Genomic DNA, 17,610 nt, shown 5'->3' on the forward strand with positions numbered 1-17,610 from the left:
AAGGTTTGGGGTATGTTTCAAGGCTTCTGTTGATTCCAGGAACAACCTCTCTGACTTGTAGAAGCTTCTGTGCAATACTTTTGTTTCTTTCCAATTGATCCTGTGTGCAGGGGTATCCAGAGCATGGTCTGCCAGACCCGACTTACCATAGCGAAAGTGTCGGATATATTTTTTGTGTTCACTGAGGCGGATGTCCACATTTCTTCCTGTCTGTCCGTAGTAGGCTTGATGGCAAGAACAGTCTTTATTATGACAAAATTTCATGCCGGCTGGCATGAAATTTTGTCATGTTGTACCATCATTTTTTTATTTTGGTTTAACCAATAAGAATACAATTTGGTCGGCTAAATCCCAAATTGCCAGTCCATTGACCACATCTTTATTCAACTTCCAGGATGACCCCTTGTTCTAGTCCCTCTAGCGAAGTGTTGAAACATCTCTCCTACATCGTTCCTATAAAATCCTTTTAAGCAATCAAAATGTCTCTATCATATCCCCTCTTTTTCACCTATCAACCAACTTCTGCAATCCACACACCATCAATCTATCCTCATAGGGAACATTCCACAGGCCACTCACCATCTTGGTCACTCGCCTCTGAATCCTCTCCACTGCCTCCTCATTCCCCAAGAAATCCAGGGGACTAGACTTGAACATAGTAATCCAGATAGAGGAATAACAACTTCCTTATCTCTACTTGTTAATGTGTTCTTCAATGGCCAAGTAATCTTATGGGCTACTTAGCAACCTTAACAATATGTCCTCTAAACTTTAACTCTCTGTCTACCACCATCCCTGTATCTCTAGCATCATCTATTTCCTTCTCTTTCTTCATATAAATATGGGGAAAGAGAAGGCCATGATCAGAAAAGTGAGAAACACTGGTCAAGAGGGTCAGTAGATATCCAGTTATCTGCTGACACCAAGTTTGGGTGAGTGATAAAGGACATTCAATACAGTATCTCTGAAGACTGACAGATTTATTCTATGGGCAAATATTAAAGAGTGTCAGTTTAATCTTGCTAAGTGAGAGGTTATACATTCTGGACTGAGAGCATTCCCATTGCAGTATTATATTCATGACTATTTGCTTCAAGTAATCAAACTAGTGGCCTAGCTATTACACTGAACAGAGAATTAAAGTTTAGAGATACATTGTTAAGGTGGCTATGTCAGTGAGCATCATACCTGCAACACTGAAAAGAACACTAACTTATAAGAAAAGGAAGTTATTCTCTCACCACATCTAGACTACTGTGCACAGACTGTCACCTAGATAATCCTAGCTGGAGTTCTTGGACCCTTGCTGTTTAATTTAATATTGAGCACATCATGGTTACCTTTCTTTTGAAGGATATTACCCCTTTATACACACAACTTAATGACAATGTTCAAAGAGCCAGTCACAAATCATTCTGACCTTTGTGCATTATTCATCACCTTCTCCAGCTTATATATCAAACTGTAATATGCAGTTGACCAAATGGCTTTGCAAAGTCCAAAAATATCACTGCAATTATTCTCCCTTCCAATATATTTTTCACTTGATCATATGCAAGTAGACAGATTGTAAAAGCAAGACAAATTCATAAACACCTTCACAAATCCATGCTGACCATCATGTCTATTGATCTAATCTATCTTATGTTCTAAAACAATCTCTCTGGCACATTAACTACAAATGCAGATATACAAAGCAGTCTTTTTTTCTTCTTTTTTTTTCATACTTATCCACACATGAGAGGTACAAAACCTATAGCACATCAGTGCAGTGTGTGAAGTGCAGATTAAGGTCGAAAAAGAAGAAATCTACTGACATTCTTCTTAAAGAGCTGCAGATTGAAACTATTGGAAATGCATCATGGGGAAGGCTGTTCCAGAGGACAGAGGTAGATGGAATAAATGAGAAAGAGAAGCAGATTTGATGAGTTTGCAGTTGTACTGTATAAGGAGTTGTACTGTATAAGGAGAGGAATGATGTTTAGTAATTCACTAGAGCAGTGACTATGGAAGTACCTGGAGAAAATACATAGCTGAAGCACTGCATCTGTAAGATAGAGGTTTAAAGTGAGCCTGTGAGGGAAGGATCATCTATGAGCTGGCTGAATTGCTCTCCTCTGGACAGCATCAAGAAGCTTTAAGGAGATTTTAGGTGCATGAGCCCAAACGTGTAAACAGTATTCTAAGGATGGGTGAATTTGGGATTTGTATAGGATTGGTAGCTAAGTGGGCATAAAATAGATTCTGGCACAGAAAAGAATCCCTAATTTTTTAGAAGCTGAGAAATCTGGTGAATATGTGTATTACTGAGGGTGAAGGAAGGTGAGCTGAGATCCATTTTGCGAGAGAAAAAGCAAGACCGCATTTGGAAGCTTCTGAAGCTTCCAAATGCAGTCCCACTAGATTATTCTTCCTCCACTAAAGGATAGTATGGAGATCAGTGTTTACACAGTTGCAGATGATCTTGATGTAAAGAATGTCTGGGAACTACACGGTTTGTCAAAGGAGTAGGATGAATGAAGAGTACTATTGTTGGCAAAGCTATGGGTAGGATTTGTAGTGATTGAGAGTAGGTCATTTATGAATAAGAGAAAAAGGATAGGTGGGAGAATGGAGCCCTGAGGCACTCCTGCATTGGTGGCAAAACTCGAAGAGAGGGTGCTATCTACCATGACATGCAATGAATGACCAGAGAGGATAAGGTGGCTAGCCCTATGCCTCCCAGTGCATCCTATGTCTGTAGCTGACTATCCGGTTACAGAGGGTGGCAAGTATATATACCAAAGGAGGACAGTTTGCAAAGCAACCCTTGATGCCAAACACAATTGAAAGCCTTGGAAATGTCAAGAATGAGAGTAAATGTTTCTCCAAACCTTTCAATTAGTATGTGTCCAGTGGTGCATGATGTAGGCTAAGAATAAGCAAAGTTGATAGCCAGCCAAAATTTATATGAAATAAGAGAGAAATATTAGCCAAAACACTAAACTTCACACAAGAGTGTTCAAACAGTTTTAAATTATTCATCTGAGAGCTGGGTTAGAAATAAAGCACTTGATCAAAGACTAGAGACCACAGATATGAGAGTTGTGAGAAAAATTAGGAGAGTGAATCAATGGCAGAATCATATTAAAAATAAAGATATTAGAAAGGAACTTGACATTATTAGCATTCAAGAATGTGTGATCAGAGGTAATCTAAGGTGATATGGCCACTTAAATAGAATGGGTGAGGAAATGTTAGCAAAACAGGTGTTTGATGCCAAGATGGCAGGAAAAAGACCCAGAGGAAGACCAAGGTCTAGGTGGATTGATTCAGTCAATCCACCTAGACCTTGACTAATTTGGAAGAAAACTGTGGATAGGAGATTAATAATAATGTAAACTTAATCATGTAGTGCTGTCATAGTAACTGAACACCCCTTCAGGATACATATCAGGAAATTATATGATGATGAAAAAACACATCTAAATATTATTGAAAGGAAAAATTAGTATTTTTTTTTTTTTAGAAAAAGTATTATTTTGCAGAATCTTTAACATTTAGTTAAAGGAGTTGAAAATGGTGTAAGATTAAATATTATGCAGAAAGAGAAGAAGCAAAATATGAAAGGATGATAGAGATCAGAAACATGAAACATTAATACAAAAAATAACACAATGTAATATTAAATTTTGAATTAAACATGAATATTTGAACTATTATTGGGGCCAGCAATGTGTAATATATAACTTCTCCAGCAAAAGTCAACTTCACCTTTTTGAGGTGCAGTCTATTTCTGCCAAATAAGCTTTGGCACTATCAGCAAGCAATGCTGCTGTCAAAAGATATCTATTTGGAGCAAATGGCAATCAGATCTACTAGGTGGTACTAGATGACCATCACCCAGTGAAATATCACCACCTTGCTTATTTGGGGAGCCTGAAGAGACTGATACTATGTTGTTTCCTAGAGCTGGGATTCCTGCCTTTATTTTCCCACCAATCTTATAACATGCAATGCGAGCAATACCAAAGGTATGTCAAACACAACATGGCCATCCAAGCTGCCCTCTCCATCTTTGGTTTGGAGATACAGTAGTAGAGCAGTTCAGCAGGCTGATAACTAGATGGCATACAACACCTAAACACATTACCACCAAATCTGGTGGTAATATGTTTAGGTGGCTTACTAATCAGCTGGCACATAATCCCACTGCCAGATCAGGTTTGGATGGAGGCCATATAGTGGTATGTTAGGGGGATACTGTCAAGGTCACATAATAGGAGGCTGGATGATTTCTTTATGGACAACATGTTTAAGAGTCTAATTTGCCACAAATGCATGTCCCATTGCTCTTTTTCTCTTCACTTCTTTAAACATCATTATGACAAACTCAGATAGTGTCACTGCAGTTAAAATAAAAAGCAAATCTCTCTTGAAAAATAACAAAAAAAAAACCCTCTTCCATAACCATGGTATAAACACTAACTTAAATAATCCTATACCACCAACAAACAACCAAACACAATGTTCTTATGACTGAACCCAAAATTGCCATAACAACCAACCAGAGTTCATTTTAACTGTAAAAAATATTCCAGGTGGTACTTTTAGTGGAAGAAGTATATTTCTTACTGTTGGTATTTGTGCAATCTGATATTCCTTGCTAGGGGATGACTAATCTTTAATCTTCTCCTTTTGACCTTCTGTGGATTAAGATTTCTTTGCCTTAATTATTCATCCAATTCTCTTCTACTCCACCAATTCTGAAAAATCATTCTGAACTCTTTGAATTATTATCCATGAAGCTTTATTTCCTGCACTCAAACTACCCTGAAAATAAAGTCACATTTATTGATCAATAATGTCCACAACTCCAATTTGCAATGACCTAAAATAAGCTGTTCATCTACTAATCAGAATACTCAACAAACTTCTCCACTCATCCAAAACCCTGGATCTTTTCTTGACCAACTTTCCTTCCAGGTGCCCTGTTGAAATAACCTCTCCTCTCAGTAATTTGAATCATAATCTCATACAAGCTTCATTTCCAGTAACATTCTCTTCCCTCTCCCCCACGTCAGCTATTCAAAAACCTTATATCCTATGACATAACAAGAGAAAGTGGAATGATCTCCATGACTTACTAATTTCCATGGTCAGTCATCTGTTTCTGTTCTCCAAATCCTAATATTTATGACCAGGGTTCCAGAAATCAACTTGCTCACTTGCCAGAGGTGAGTTAGAGATGAGTCGTGAGTGAATTTTCAGCCTCATTCTGAACACAATCGAAATTTTTTTTTTTTTCACATAATTTACACTTCTTTTTTTTTTTCATTTCAAAATATCATCTTATCTGTCAATGTATCTGTCACTGTCAACTTATCTGATCAGAATGAATTTATTAAAGAAACTTTATTTCCAGAGAGATGGAAATAAAACTTTTGGATCCAAAATCCTTGATTCGAACATTACAGCATTCCTTATAAAGAATTACTAAAACACTTGCAACTTTAGTTGCCAATTTTCTCTAAAAGTCATAATGTAAACTAATCATCTTCACATTCTTCTGTCCTTTTATCTCCTTTAAGGCTCAGAACTTTATTTTTCTTTCTATATGAAAAACTGTTTATTTTCTAGTAGTAATTAAATGCTCGAACTGCCGTATCCACCTTCAGATTATTCTGTCATTGTCATAAAGTAACAATTAATAACTTAAATGTTCTTCTTTCTACACTGGTATCCAAAAACTAAGGACGAACTACATTTTTACCTGAATATGAAAACATTTTCATCACTGCAGCCAAATATGGACAAATTGACTGCCAATAATACTAATAAATTATATTACAAAAAATGTGTTATAAATTTCGTACAAATTAAATTGCAATATGTTTTTGGCAAAAGTTACAAATTTCCTAAGGATGTAGTTACGGAATTAAAGTATAGTGTTTACAGAAAACTATGTGGAGAGACATTTCAGTATGGAATGCATCCATCCTAAACTGCAATGCAGCTCTCACAATGTCGTACCATGCTTAGCACCAAGTGATTCAAGAATTCTCAAGGCAAACTGGCCCACTCCTCCTTCTGAGCAAGGATAAGGCCTTGTTTGTTTTCTGGAGGGGAATTTCGAGCAGCAATGCATTACCCTCTTGCATCCCATTATGTGATTGAGATCTGGGAAACATGCTTGCCGCTAGATTCGATTAATATCCTCAGTCTCCAGAAGTATTTCCACTGCTCATGTACAATGTGGTGAGGTATTGTAATCCATAAAAATGAATTCTTTGCCTACAGCACTACAAAACAATAGAACACGAAATATCAAACACATTGAAGAACTTTGCTGCAATATCATTCACCCTTTTCCAACACTTGTAGCTCAGTGCATCCATTAAGCATAATGCCTCCTCACACCATGACTCCAGCATTGCCATATCTATTCCTTTCAAGAACATTCTCATGATGGTAAGAAGTATCACTTTCATGCCAGATCAAGTGTCATCTAAAATCTGAAGAAACACTAAAATGACTCTCTTCTATAAAGAGTATATTAGTCCATTGGTGCCTTGTGTAATTTCTATGGATCAACACCACTGAAAACGTGGTGCTGTATCCAAGTGAAGGCAACCTCTTAGCACACATCTGGAACACATTCCATTGGTTTAAAACTCTGTCCAGAGCCTGGATACAACACACTATGTAAGATTCTAAACTCTCTGGCAATATCAATAATTCTGCAGCCTTCTTCAAACTTTCCAATAATTCTTCTTTACATGAAATCATCTAGATGATGTCTTTGAAATATTACAAGGCATCCAAGTTTGCAACTTTATTCCTTCAAAAAAAGAGTTTCCTTTAAAAACAATTCACTTAGTGATGTTTTTGTCTTTTATCCTGTTGAGTGCAACCATGTGACCCCCTTTGCACATGATTTGAAAATATGAATGTGTACCAGATCTCTACTAGAATTCGTCAGTTATACAAGTAGCCACAAGCTGATTCGTCTGAATTTGCAGTTGTAATCTTCAGAAACAGTGTTTGTCCTTAAGATTTGGACAACAGCATAATGAATACACTACCAAAAAATTTCTCTCAAGCAATATTATTAACTTTTCATCTCATGCAATGTTCCACCATGCATCACATTTCCAGTTTTTGCTTCAGTCATGAAGCAAGAAAATGAGCCATCATTACATGTTATAATTACAGAGCTTTAATTGAAAACAGTAAATTTAACATAACTGAAGTTTGGAAGATACCATGCAACAAGTAAGTTTTTCATATCATGAATACATTTAAATCAAATTAGAGTTATAATTTCAAATAAATATGTTTGGAGGATGTTGGAAACAATATTCAGGGAGAAAATTCCCACTTCCATCCCCTTCCGAAATTTTTAGTTCTTATTAGGAATTTACAGTGGACTTTCATAGTTCATGTTTTTTTTAAAAAAAAAAAAAAGAAAAAAAGAAGCTGATTTACAAAAAGGACCATTGTCACAGCAAGATAAACATGATGCACTCATGAAAAAAAAAAAAAAAAAAACTCACATCATATGAAAACAGTAACAGCAAGTAAGCAGAAATCCTGAAACACAGAAATAATAATATGGCTTCTTTAAATTAAAAGTGGAGGGAGAGATCACTGAATTGAATGCCTGTCACAGCACAGCAGAGCACATCGACAGACATGCCGTGCACTCCCTCGGATAGGGTGTGGCAAGAGACAAACTGAAGAATCTGTCAAATAGTACGGCTTTGTGCTTAACAATGTCATGCCTGCATTAGACCATGACTATCACATGTTACACACAGCTCCCCTGCATGGTTACAACTTGGTGTCGATTAACATGACAATATACACTGCATTATCACTAGTACCAGTAGTGATGGGAAAACAAAACATCAAATATTTGCACTCAATCAAAGTGCCTACTTTAAAAATCATTGATTGTGACAATTCTGGAGCTCTTGACATTCGTGATCATTTATTTTTTTATTTAAATGTCTACTCATGTTTTAATTTGAAATAGTCTTGTATCCCACACTAATTTGAGGAAATTGGTATCAACAGCAGTGTTATCAATAAAAACTTTAGTTTTTATTGACTATGTTGCATTATTAGTCCACATTCCCCTTTGCTTGTCACAACCAAGTAACTCAGCTTCTCAAAAACCAGATACTGCTTATGATAGGGCAGTTAATTTAATTCTATCTGCTATGGCTGTAATTTGCATTTGTTCTGAGGATCAGTTCGCTGTTTTGCAGATGAAAAACCCGACTTTCTGAGAAGGGAAACGGGGAAACCCTGCCACCCATAACTCACCTTCATTACAAAAGCCTTGGTAAAGGTTCTTCATATCCTAGATGGGATTTGAACTCGGTTCTTTCCAACCAGAAGCCATTATCTATGCAAACTGGGCTATGGAGGCTATTATTATTACCATCATCATCATCATCATTATCATCATAAAATTCCTGCCATGTACCCTAAAGGGGTGTACAGGATATGACAGTACTACATGAAAAAATTATATCATTACTAACTTCCTATCTACAATTTTCCTCCAAATCAGTCTGTTACTTGTCAAGACTCCAACATTATCAGATCTTATATTTCTATCGTCTAAGGCACTTTGTACCGTATCAATCCACCTATATCTTGGTCTTCCTCTGGGTCGTTTTCCTGCCAACCTGGCAGAGAACACTTGTTTTGCTAATCTTTCCTCTCCCATTCTATTTAAGTGACCATACCATCTGAGATTAGCTCTGCTAATGCATTCCTGGATGCTGACAATGTCAAGTTCTTTCCTAATATCCTCATTTTTAATATGATATTGCCATTGATGCCATCTGTTCACACCTCTAATCTTTCTCAGGACTCTCATATCTGCGGTCTCTAGTCTTTGGTCAAGTGTTTTACTTCTGACCCAGCTCTCAGATCCATAAGTTAAAATTGGTTTGAACACAGTCTTGTATACAGCTAATTTAGTGTTCCGACTAATTTCTTTCTTATTCCATATGAATTTATTCAATTGACTTCCCACGATACCAGCTTTGCTGATTCTGTTGTCTATTTCAATATTTAGTTTACCATCTTCAGTAAAAATTGTGCCTAAGTAGCTGAAATGTTTTACTTGTTCCACAGGTTCTCCATTCACAACACAGTTGACATTTTCAATGATTCTGCCTATTTTCATTGTCTTTGTCTTTTTATTGCTGACCTTCATACCATATCTATTACAACAGCTATTCAATTTAGTCAGAGAATCTTGCAGACTTGTAGCGGATTTATTTAGAAGTATAACATCATCCGCATAAAGCAAAGAGCTGACATTAACATCTCCAATTTTGATATCAGGTTTAATACCACATTCCTTCATAATGTGATCCATATAGATAATGAATAACAGAGGGAATAATGTACATCCTTGTCTCACACCAGATTTAACATTAAACCATCTTCCTATACTTCCTTCAATTCTAACTGCTGACTCACAACTCAAATAAAGACTAAGTATTGCTTGATATAATGCCCCATTGACACCATATAACAGCAGCGTATTGAATAGCTTCTCTCTTGGCACCTTGTCATATGCCTTTTCCAAATCGACAAAACTTAAATACAGATCTTTGTTATATTCCCATGACTTTTCAACTATTTGTCATAAAGTGAATATCTGATCCTGACAGCCTCTATTCGGCCTGAATCCAGCTTGTTTCTTGCCAAGCTTCTCTTCCACAATTCTTCTCAACCGTTTCTCAAGTATACTTGCATAAATCTTACCAGGAACACTCAGTAGAGAATACCTCTGTAATTCTCACAATCAGTTTTATTTCCCTTTTTAGATATGGGTACTATGAGAGCTCTACTCCAATCATCTGGAATTCATCCTTCTGTCCAGGCCCTCTGAACTATGCAGTATAGCAACTGCAGAACTTTTATACCTCCATACTTGAGCATTTTTGGTCTAATATCATCTACTCCAATGAAATCATAATCATAATATCATCTAATGACTGAAATCATATTCAGTGGAATAACAGATGAACTTATCAATTTCAAAGATTATCTCAATAATTTGCACAACACCACAAAATTCACTTTAGAACAAGAAAAAAATAAAAAACTTCCTTTTCTGGATATTCTACTAGAAGTTAATGAAGAAAGTAAACTCTCCTTCTCAGTATATAGGAAGCCGACAAACACTGGAAGATTTCTAAATGAAACCTCACACCACCATCCTTCACAAAAAATAAGCTTAATTAAAACCCTTCGAGACAGAGCATACAATATTTCCAGCACACAAGAAAGACGTAATGAAGAACTGAAATACTTAACACAAATCCTCCAACAGAATGGATATGAAACAAAAACCATCAAGAGAATCCTTAAAATGCCTCCAGCTAACAACACGACAAAACAGGATTACAAAAACGCAATCTCGCTTCCTTATATCAAAAATGTTACAGACAAGCTAGCCAAATTAATGAACAAACACAACATAAAAGTAGCCTTCCTTCCTATGGAAAAAATATTAAGATTCCTACATCCACCAAAACCACCTCATCATCCTCTTAAAAAACCAGGAGTCTACAAAATCCATTGCTTTTGCAAGATTTGCTACGTAGGATAGACAGGAAGATCTGGAGAAATACGCATGGCTGAACACCAAAAAGACGTACACTACAAAAGAGAACAAAAAACGGGTCTTGCTTTCCATACCACTCCCACTGGACACGATGTACTCTGGCAAAAAAACGACGATGTCATACATAGAAAACAACAGTTATATAAGAAAATTTAAAGAAGCTGCTAACATGCTAAAAAACCCAACCCAATGCAATAAAAATCAAGGTTTAATTCTTCATCAAGTGTGCTCAGCTCTAATAAAAAATCTACCTCAATCTGAGCTCGGACTGTATGAACGAGAACGAGAACAAGAACACGTGACATTGTCCAGTATTGTTCAACGTCAATAACGTTATATATCTGCATTCTGTTATTTGAGTTTTATGAATAGCCAGACGTTTATGATTTGTATTTATTAATTCTCTTGTTTAAACTTTAAGTTATACTATTTACCCCCTGAAAATGCAAATCCTACAATTTACAAAACTTGTCGGGAACTATTATTTCAGTGTTTCATATAAGTGAATAATAAAAAAAATATGTGGTATAATCACCAAAATATATCTTTTGAACCAATTAGCCACAGAAGTCTACGCCTGCATCTCTACATTGTTATTTAATGGGATAAACATGCACTTATAATCAGAGAACTCCATTCAGAAAAACCATTACAGATCTACCATAATTATCATTCAAGACGCAGAAATATAAAATTAAACCTACCACAAAATACAGTCCATAACACTAATTTGCTTAATTGTTATTATGATTCTGAAACAAACTTTTAAGAATCAAACACCTGTAAAAAAGGAATGTTTAAAAATAATGAGAAATACAGTAGGAATTGGTTTGGGAACACATGCTTTGTGAACAAAACTAGAAAGTAGGGAGGGAATCAGTCAGCAATTTATTTTATTTATTTATTGTTATTATTATTATTTTATTTATTTATTTTATTTATTTTTTTTTTGCTTGGTCAGAAAATAATTATACATTTGAATGTTAATCCTTTATGACCTTTTTTTAAACTGGAGAAAGAAAGATTATTGAAATTAACAAAACATATTCTGTGGCATAGCTTGCACATTTATTTTCAGTGGAATAGTTTGTACGTTTGCTGCAACTTGCAAACAAACTGCAAGCAAGCTATTCTACCACACTATCAATTCTTTTTCCAAGGATTCAACATATTTAAATAAATAGAAAATAAATGAGTGACAAAATAAAAATGTATAAGCAGCAGGAAAATGTAAATAGATTGAATGGTTATATCAGGTGTAAGTAGCATTTACATCAATAAAATTAACATGCAGTGTGATATTTTGAAAACGGTGATTAATGGACAACATTTTGTTTTCATTCAACATTGTATCACGTGCAATTATGGAGAAACAATAATAAGACTCACCTTCTTTCGTGTGCCTGTGATTTGTTTTCTCTTGATGAAGAGACTTTTCTAGTCGATTTTTATGTTCATATACCACTACAAATAAAAGATGACAATCAATGATAACATACAATTAATACACGATTAAAACCAATTCTTGCTATATATATATATATATATATATATATATATATATATATATTTTTTTTTTCCTTTATAAATACCTGAAGAAGGCTGCTATATGCTGAAACTAGTAGTATTTATCATTAAAATCTTTATATGTTATCTCGGTCTTGGAGTCATTAAATCTATTTTTTTCAAATGTATAACAACCGAGTAAAAGCTGATCGCCACATATATATATATATATATATATATATATATATATATATATATATATATATATATATATATATGGTACAAAAAAAAAAAACAATGCATTATGAGATATGCTGTTCGACTGCATGCACATTAACAGAAGTGCACATGTAGAGTCTACACCATTACATTTAGCTATAGCAATGATGTTGACACTGGAACAAAAGTTGCTAATTATTCAACATTATTTTCATTCATACAAAGTTGGTAGAGCAAATGGCCCAAGCTTATAACATGTTTATGAGCAGCTTGTCATTTCCATGAGTACACCCCAAGCAACAGCGACAACATTGCCTTAATTGAGAAGTTCCAACATACCGGGAGCGTTCTGCCACAATGCAAAGGGCATTCAGGGAGACCGCGAACTGTTAACACAAATAAGAATCAAGCGTGTGTGCTGGAGCAAGTTTATAGTCTCTGAAATGCAGTCAACACTGAACAGCAGTAAAACTTGGGATACCAAAGCAGTCACTACAGAGAACCCTTAAGGAGCTGGATGCCTATTCATACCTCATTCAGGTGGGTCAGTGTTTAACAGCAACAGATTATACTGCAAGGTGGAAATACTGTAAACCAGTGCTGGCCAATCTTTATGAAGATCCACACTTCCTCATAATGTCTGGTTCTCGGATGAAGTGCATTTCCATCTAAGTGGTCATGTAAATAGAAAAAAACCTATAGGTTTTTCGAGACTTGAATTTGTCCAAGAGAAACTTCTTCATAGCAAGAAGGTCAATGCATGATGTGCGGTTTCCAGCCATGACATAATTGGGCCCTACTTCCCTGAAGAGGGTGATGTATGCTACATCATATGGAAGCAACAGAATGTGTTGCTTCCATATGATGGAAGTGAATGGTGAGGAGGTGAATGGAAGCAATAGAATGTGTTGCTTCCATTCACCCAGGATTTGCATAGGAACTCCCTGGTGGACACAGGAAGTTAAAGAGGCAGTGAAGGAAAAGAAGAAAGCATATCAAAAGTTCCTGGCAAATAAGTCAGCTTTTACTCTTACAGAATACAGAGACAAATGTAAGAAAGCTAAACAGCGTGTAAAACTAGCTAAACAAAAGTCATGGGAGGACTTTGGCAAGAATATAGAAAATAAATATCAAGAAGGTGGCAAAATATTCTGGAGGTTGTTGAAGAAGCTTAGGAATGGAGGAAAGAGTGCTGTAAAAGGAATTAGAGATGATAAAGGTGAAATGAAAACAGGAGAAAAAGATATCCTTGAAGTATGGAGTAATTACTTTGAAAAACTGCTAAATGAAACAAGCAGTGATGACAGCACAGTGATAAAAAACACTGACCAGGCATGCAGTCAGGAATACATATCCATACTTGAAGTAGAAAAAGCCATCAAAGGCTTGAAATGTGGAAAGGCAGCAGGAGTAGATGATATTCGACCAGAAATGCTGAAGTATGGTGGTATAAGAGTCTTACAGTGGCTGCACTGCATAGTTCGGAAAGCCTGGACAGAGGGATGAATTCCCGATGATTGGAGTAGAGCTCTCATAGTACCCATATATAAAAAAGGGAAATAAAACTGAATGTGAGAATTACAGAGGTATTTCCCTACTGAGTGTTCCTGGCAAGATCTATGCAAGTATACTTGAGAAACGGTTGAGAAGAATTGTGGAAGAAAAGCTTGGTGAAGAACAAGCTGGATTCAGACCAAATAGAGGCTGTCAGGATCAGATCTTCACTTTACGACAAATAGTCGAGAAAGCATGGGAATATAACAAAGATCTGTATTTAAGTTTTGTCGATTTGGAAAAGGCATATGACAAGGTGCCAAGAGAGAAGCTATTCAATACGCTGCAGTTATATGGTGTCAATGGGGCATTATATCAAGCAATATTTAGTCTTTATTTGAGTTGTGAGTCAGCAGTTAGAATTGAAGGAAGTACAGGAAGATGGTTTAATGTTAAATCTGGTGTGAGACAAGGATGTACATTATCCCCTCTGTTATTCATTATCTATATGGATCACATTATGAAGGAATGTGGTATTAAACCTGATATCAAAATTGGAGATGTTAATGTCAGCTCTTTGCTTTATGCAGATGATGTTATACTTCTAAATAAATCCGCTACAAGTCTGCAAGATTCTCTGACTAAATTGAATAGCTATTGTAATAGATATGGTATGAAGGTCAGTAATAAAAAGACAAAGACAATGAAAATAGGCAGAATCATTGAAAATGTCAACTGTGTTGTGAATGGAGAACCTGTGGAACAAGTAAAACATTTCAGCTACTTAGGCACAATTTTTACTGAAGATGGTAAACTAAATATAGAAATAGTCAACAGAATCAGCAAAGCTGGTATCGTGGGAAGTCAATTGAATAAATTCATATGGAATAAGAAAGAAATTAGTCGGAACACTAAATTAGCTGTATACAAGACAGTGTTCAAACCAATTTTAACTTATGGATCTGAGAGCTGGGTCAGAAGTAAAACACTTGACAAAAGACTAGAGACCGCAGATATGAGAGTCCTGAGAAAGATTAGAGGCGTGAACAGATGGCATCAATGGCAATATCATATTAAAAATGAGGATATTAGGAAAGAACTTGACATTGTCAGCATCCAGGAATGCGTAAGCAGAGCTAATCTCAGATGGTATGGTCACTTAAATAGAATGGGAGAGGAAAGATTAGCAAAACAAGTGTTCTCTGCCAGGTTGGCAGGAAAACGACCCAGAGGAAGACCAAGATATAGGTGGATTGATACAGTACAAAGTGCCTTAGACGATAGAAATATAAGATCTGATAATGATGGAGTCTTGACAAGTAACAGACTGATTTGGAGGAAAATTGTAGATAGGAAGTTAGTAATGATGTAGTTTTTTCATGTAGTACTGTCATATCCTGTACACCCCTTGAGGGTACATGGCAGGAATTTGATGATGATGATGATGATGTGTTGCAAAAAATATTCCATTTCATGCACAAGTATTCCAAAAGGACAGAGCAACCCATCACACATCATGTGGTTCTAGAGCTATTTATCAGAACACTTCCCAATGAGGCTCATTTTGAGGTTCACAGAATTCCCGTACCCTTCATGTTCTCTTGATTTCACATCACTTGATGCCTTTGTTTGAAGTATATTGAACGATTAAGTATTCCACCATGGCCTTGAAATAGAAAGGGAAGGACACAGTATTTTTCGCAAGCATAGAAAGGACAAGATGGGGGGGAGGTGCTGCTGATGATAGCAGAGGAATTATGTTTCATAAGGTAGATATGAAAGAGGGAAAAGTGGGAATGGTTATGAGACAGTGTGGTGTAACATGGAGGTTGACAGGAAGACATATTTAGTTGGATGTTGCTATAGGCCTGGGAATGTAGAGGGTACTGATGAAGAAATGTATAAACAATTTGGGTTAGTGAACAAAGGAAGGGTTAATTATTATGGATGATTTTCCTTATGGCAGTATAGACTGGAATGAAGAGATAGCATTTGGGAATAAGGAAAATTAATTTCAGTTCTTGAGAGATAACAATCGCAGGAAGCAAATGAAGGAGGGCACACAAGGATTGAGAGTTCTAGATCTGATCATTTCATCAGAGGATGTAATTGTGAGAGGAGTTTCACACTTTCCTCTAGTTGGTGAAGGTGATCACCTGGGTTGTGGCTAGCCATATGCAGACTTTTGTGAGGAAAGAATATATGTGGAATTATAAGGCAGGTGATTATGACAAGCTTAGGAGACAGCTTGGAGCTATAACATGGAACAAGGAGTTGCAGAAAGGAAATAAATGCTGCATGGGAATTGACAAAGAAATACATAACAGTTTCAATGTGTGAATGTATTCCAAAGGCTGAATAAGGTAAGTGTAAATAAAATGGATGAGTGTGAAGCTTAAGCATGAAATTTGGAAAAAGAAGGTACTCTGGAGGAATACTCTGGAGGAAAAAGAAGGTACTCTGGAAGGTACTCTGGAGGAAAGATGAATAATGGTAATGATGAGTCACATGAAGAGTATAAAGACCTAGCGAGGAGAGTGACTCAGTTAGTAAGGAAAACAAAAGTGCAGTATGAGTACAAATTGACAAATCAGGTGAAAAAAAAAAACACTAAAGTTTTTTTTTGTTGTTGTTTTTTTTTTTAGATACATGGCAAGTAGAAGGAAGAATGATCATGGTAAGATGATAATGGATGAAAGTGGTAGAATGGTAACTGCTGCATTGTTGGGGTATTCAGTGATCAATTTATAAGGGTGTTTCATCTTGATCAGGGGCAATCATGAGGAACTAAAGTGTAGAGGACATAGGAGAGGATGGATTAATTGTGGGTGAGCAGGAGGTCTTTGAGGAAATAAATAACCTTGCTGTTAATAAGGCGATAGGATTTGATGAAATATCACCACGCATTTTAAGAGAATGTTCCAGGGAACTGGCAGTAGCATTAGCATGGGGTTTGTTGAATGATTAAGTATTAACTTAATCATTCAACCTATTAACATAACAACCCATTAACATTAATATAACATTAACCTATTAATATTAACAGGTTCCAAGGGAGTGGAAGGAGGGTAAAATTGTTTGTGATAAGGCTGTAGCTTAAAATTATAGACCGGTCTGTATATCTGAAGTTGTGGTGAAGGTGAAGTAGGATACAGAAATGGGTTGATAACAGCAGTATTCTCTGTGGTTATCAGCATGGGTTTGTTAAGGGGAAATCATGTTTCACTAACTTACTTATGTACTATAACAAGGTGACAAATACCTTGGACAGAGGAGATGCATATACAGTGGTGTACTTGGATTTTGCAAAGGCTTTTGATACACTGCCACATGACAACCTCTTAAATAAATTGAAACAGATGGGATTGGATAACAGACTTCTGTGTTGTATCAGTGACTGGCTGTCAGACAGGTATCAGAAAGTTGTATATGGAACTGAAACTCTGTTAGGCAAACTGTAACATATGGGGATGGATATGACACTGGTAATATGGATAAAAGGTGGGCTGATTAACAAATACCAAAAAGTAGTATATATGGAAGAGCAGAATCCAGGAAGAGGCAGGTAACGAGTAGTGGTGTGCTCCAAGGCTCTGTGCTTGGATCACTGCTGTTTCATTTGCACATAAATGATACAGGAAATAATTTGAAGGGAGATATTCAGTTGTTTGCAGATGATGCAAAGATAGGTAGGGTAATAGTTAATCAAGGTGATGCAGAGAGCTTGCAGAATGATTTAAATAAGCGACAGTATG

General features: G+C 36.1%; 1 protein-coding gene across 2 annotated transcripts in view; it reads right to left on the reverse strand.

Annotated features, from left to right (window-relative positions):
- Positions 1 to 17,610, reverse strand: part of LOC150096468 (uncharacterized) — a 470,709-nt gene that overhangs the window by 403,045 nt on the left and 50,054 nt on the right. For both annotated transcript variants that reach the window (XM_090407965.1, XM_090407964.1), the window contains exon 3: positions 12,026 to 12,100. In XM_090407965.1, the coding sequence (XP_090264091.1) occupies positions 12,026 to 12,100 (75 nt within the window). The remainder of the gene's footprint in view (positions 1 to 12,025; positions 12,101 to 17,610) is intronic.

Source organism: Typopeltis vanoorti, chromosome 18 (assembly GCF_054136105.1).
Source record: "Typopeltis vanoorti isolate ZY-2024b chromosome 18, IOZ_Tvanoo_1.0, whole genome shotgun sequence".
Classification (NCBI taxonomy): Eukaryota; Metazoa; Arthropoda; class Arachnida; order Uropygi; family Thelyphonidae; genus Typopeltis; species Typopeltis vanoorti.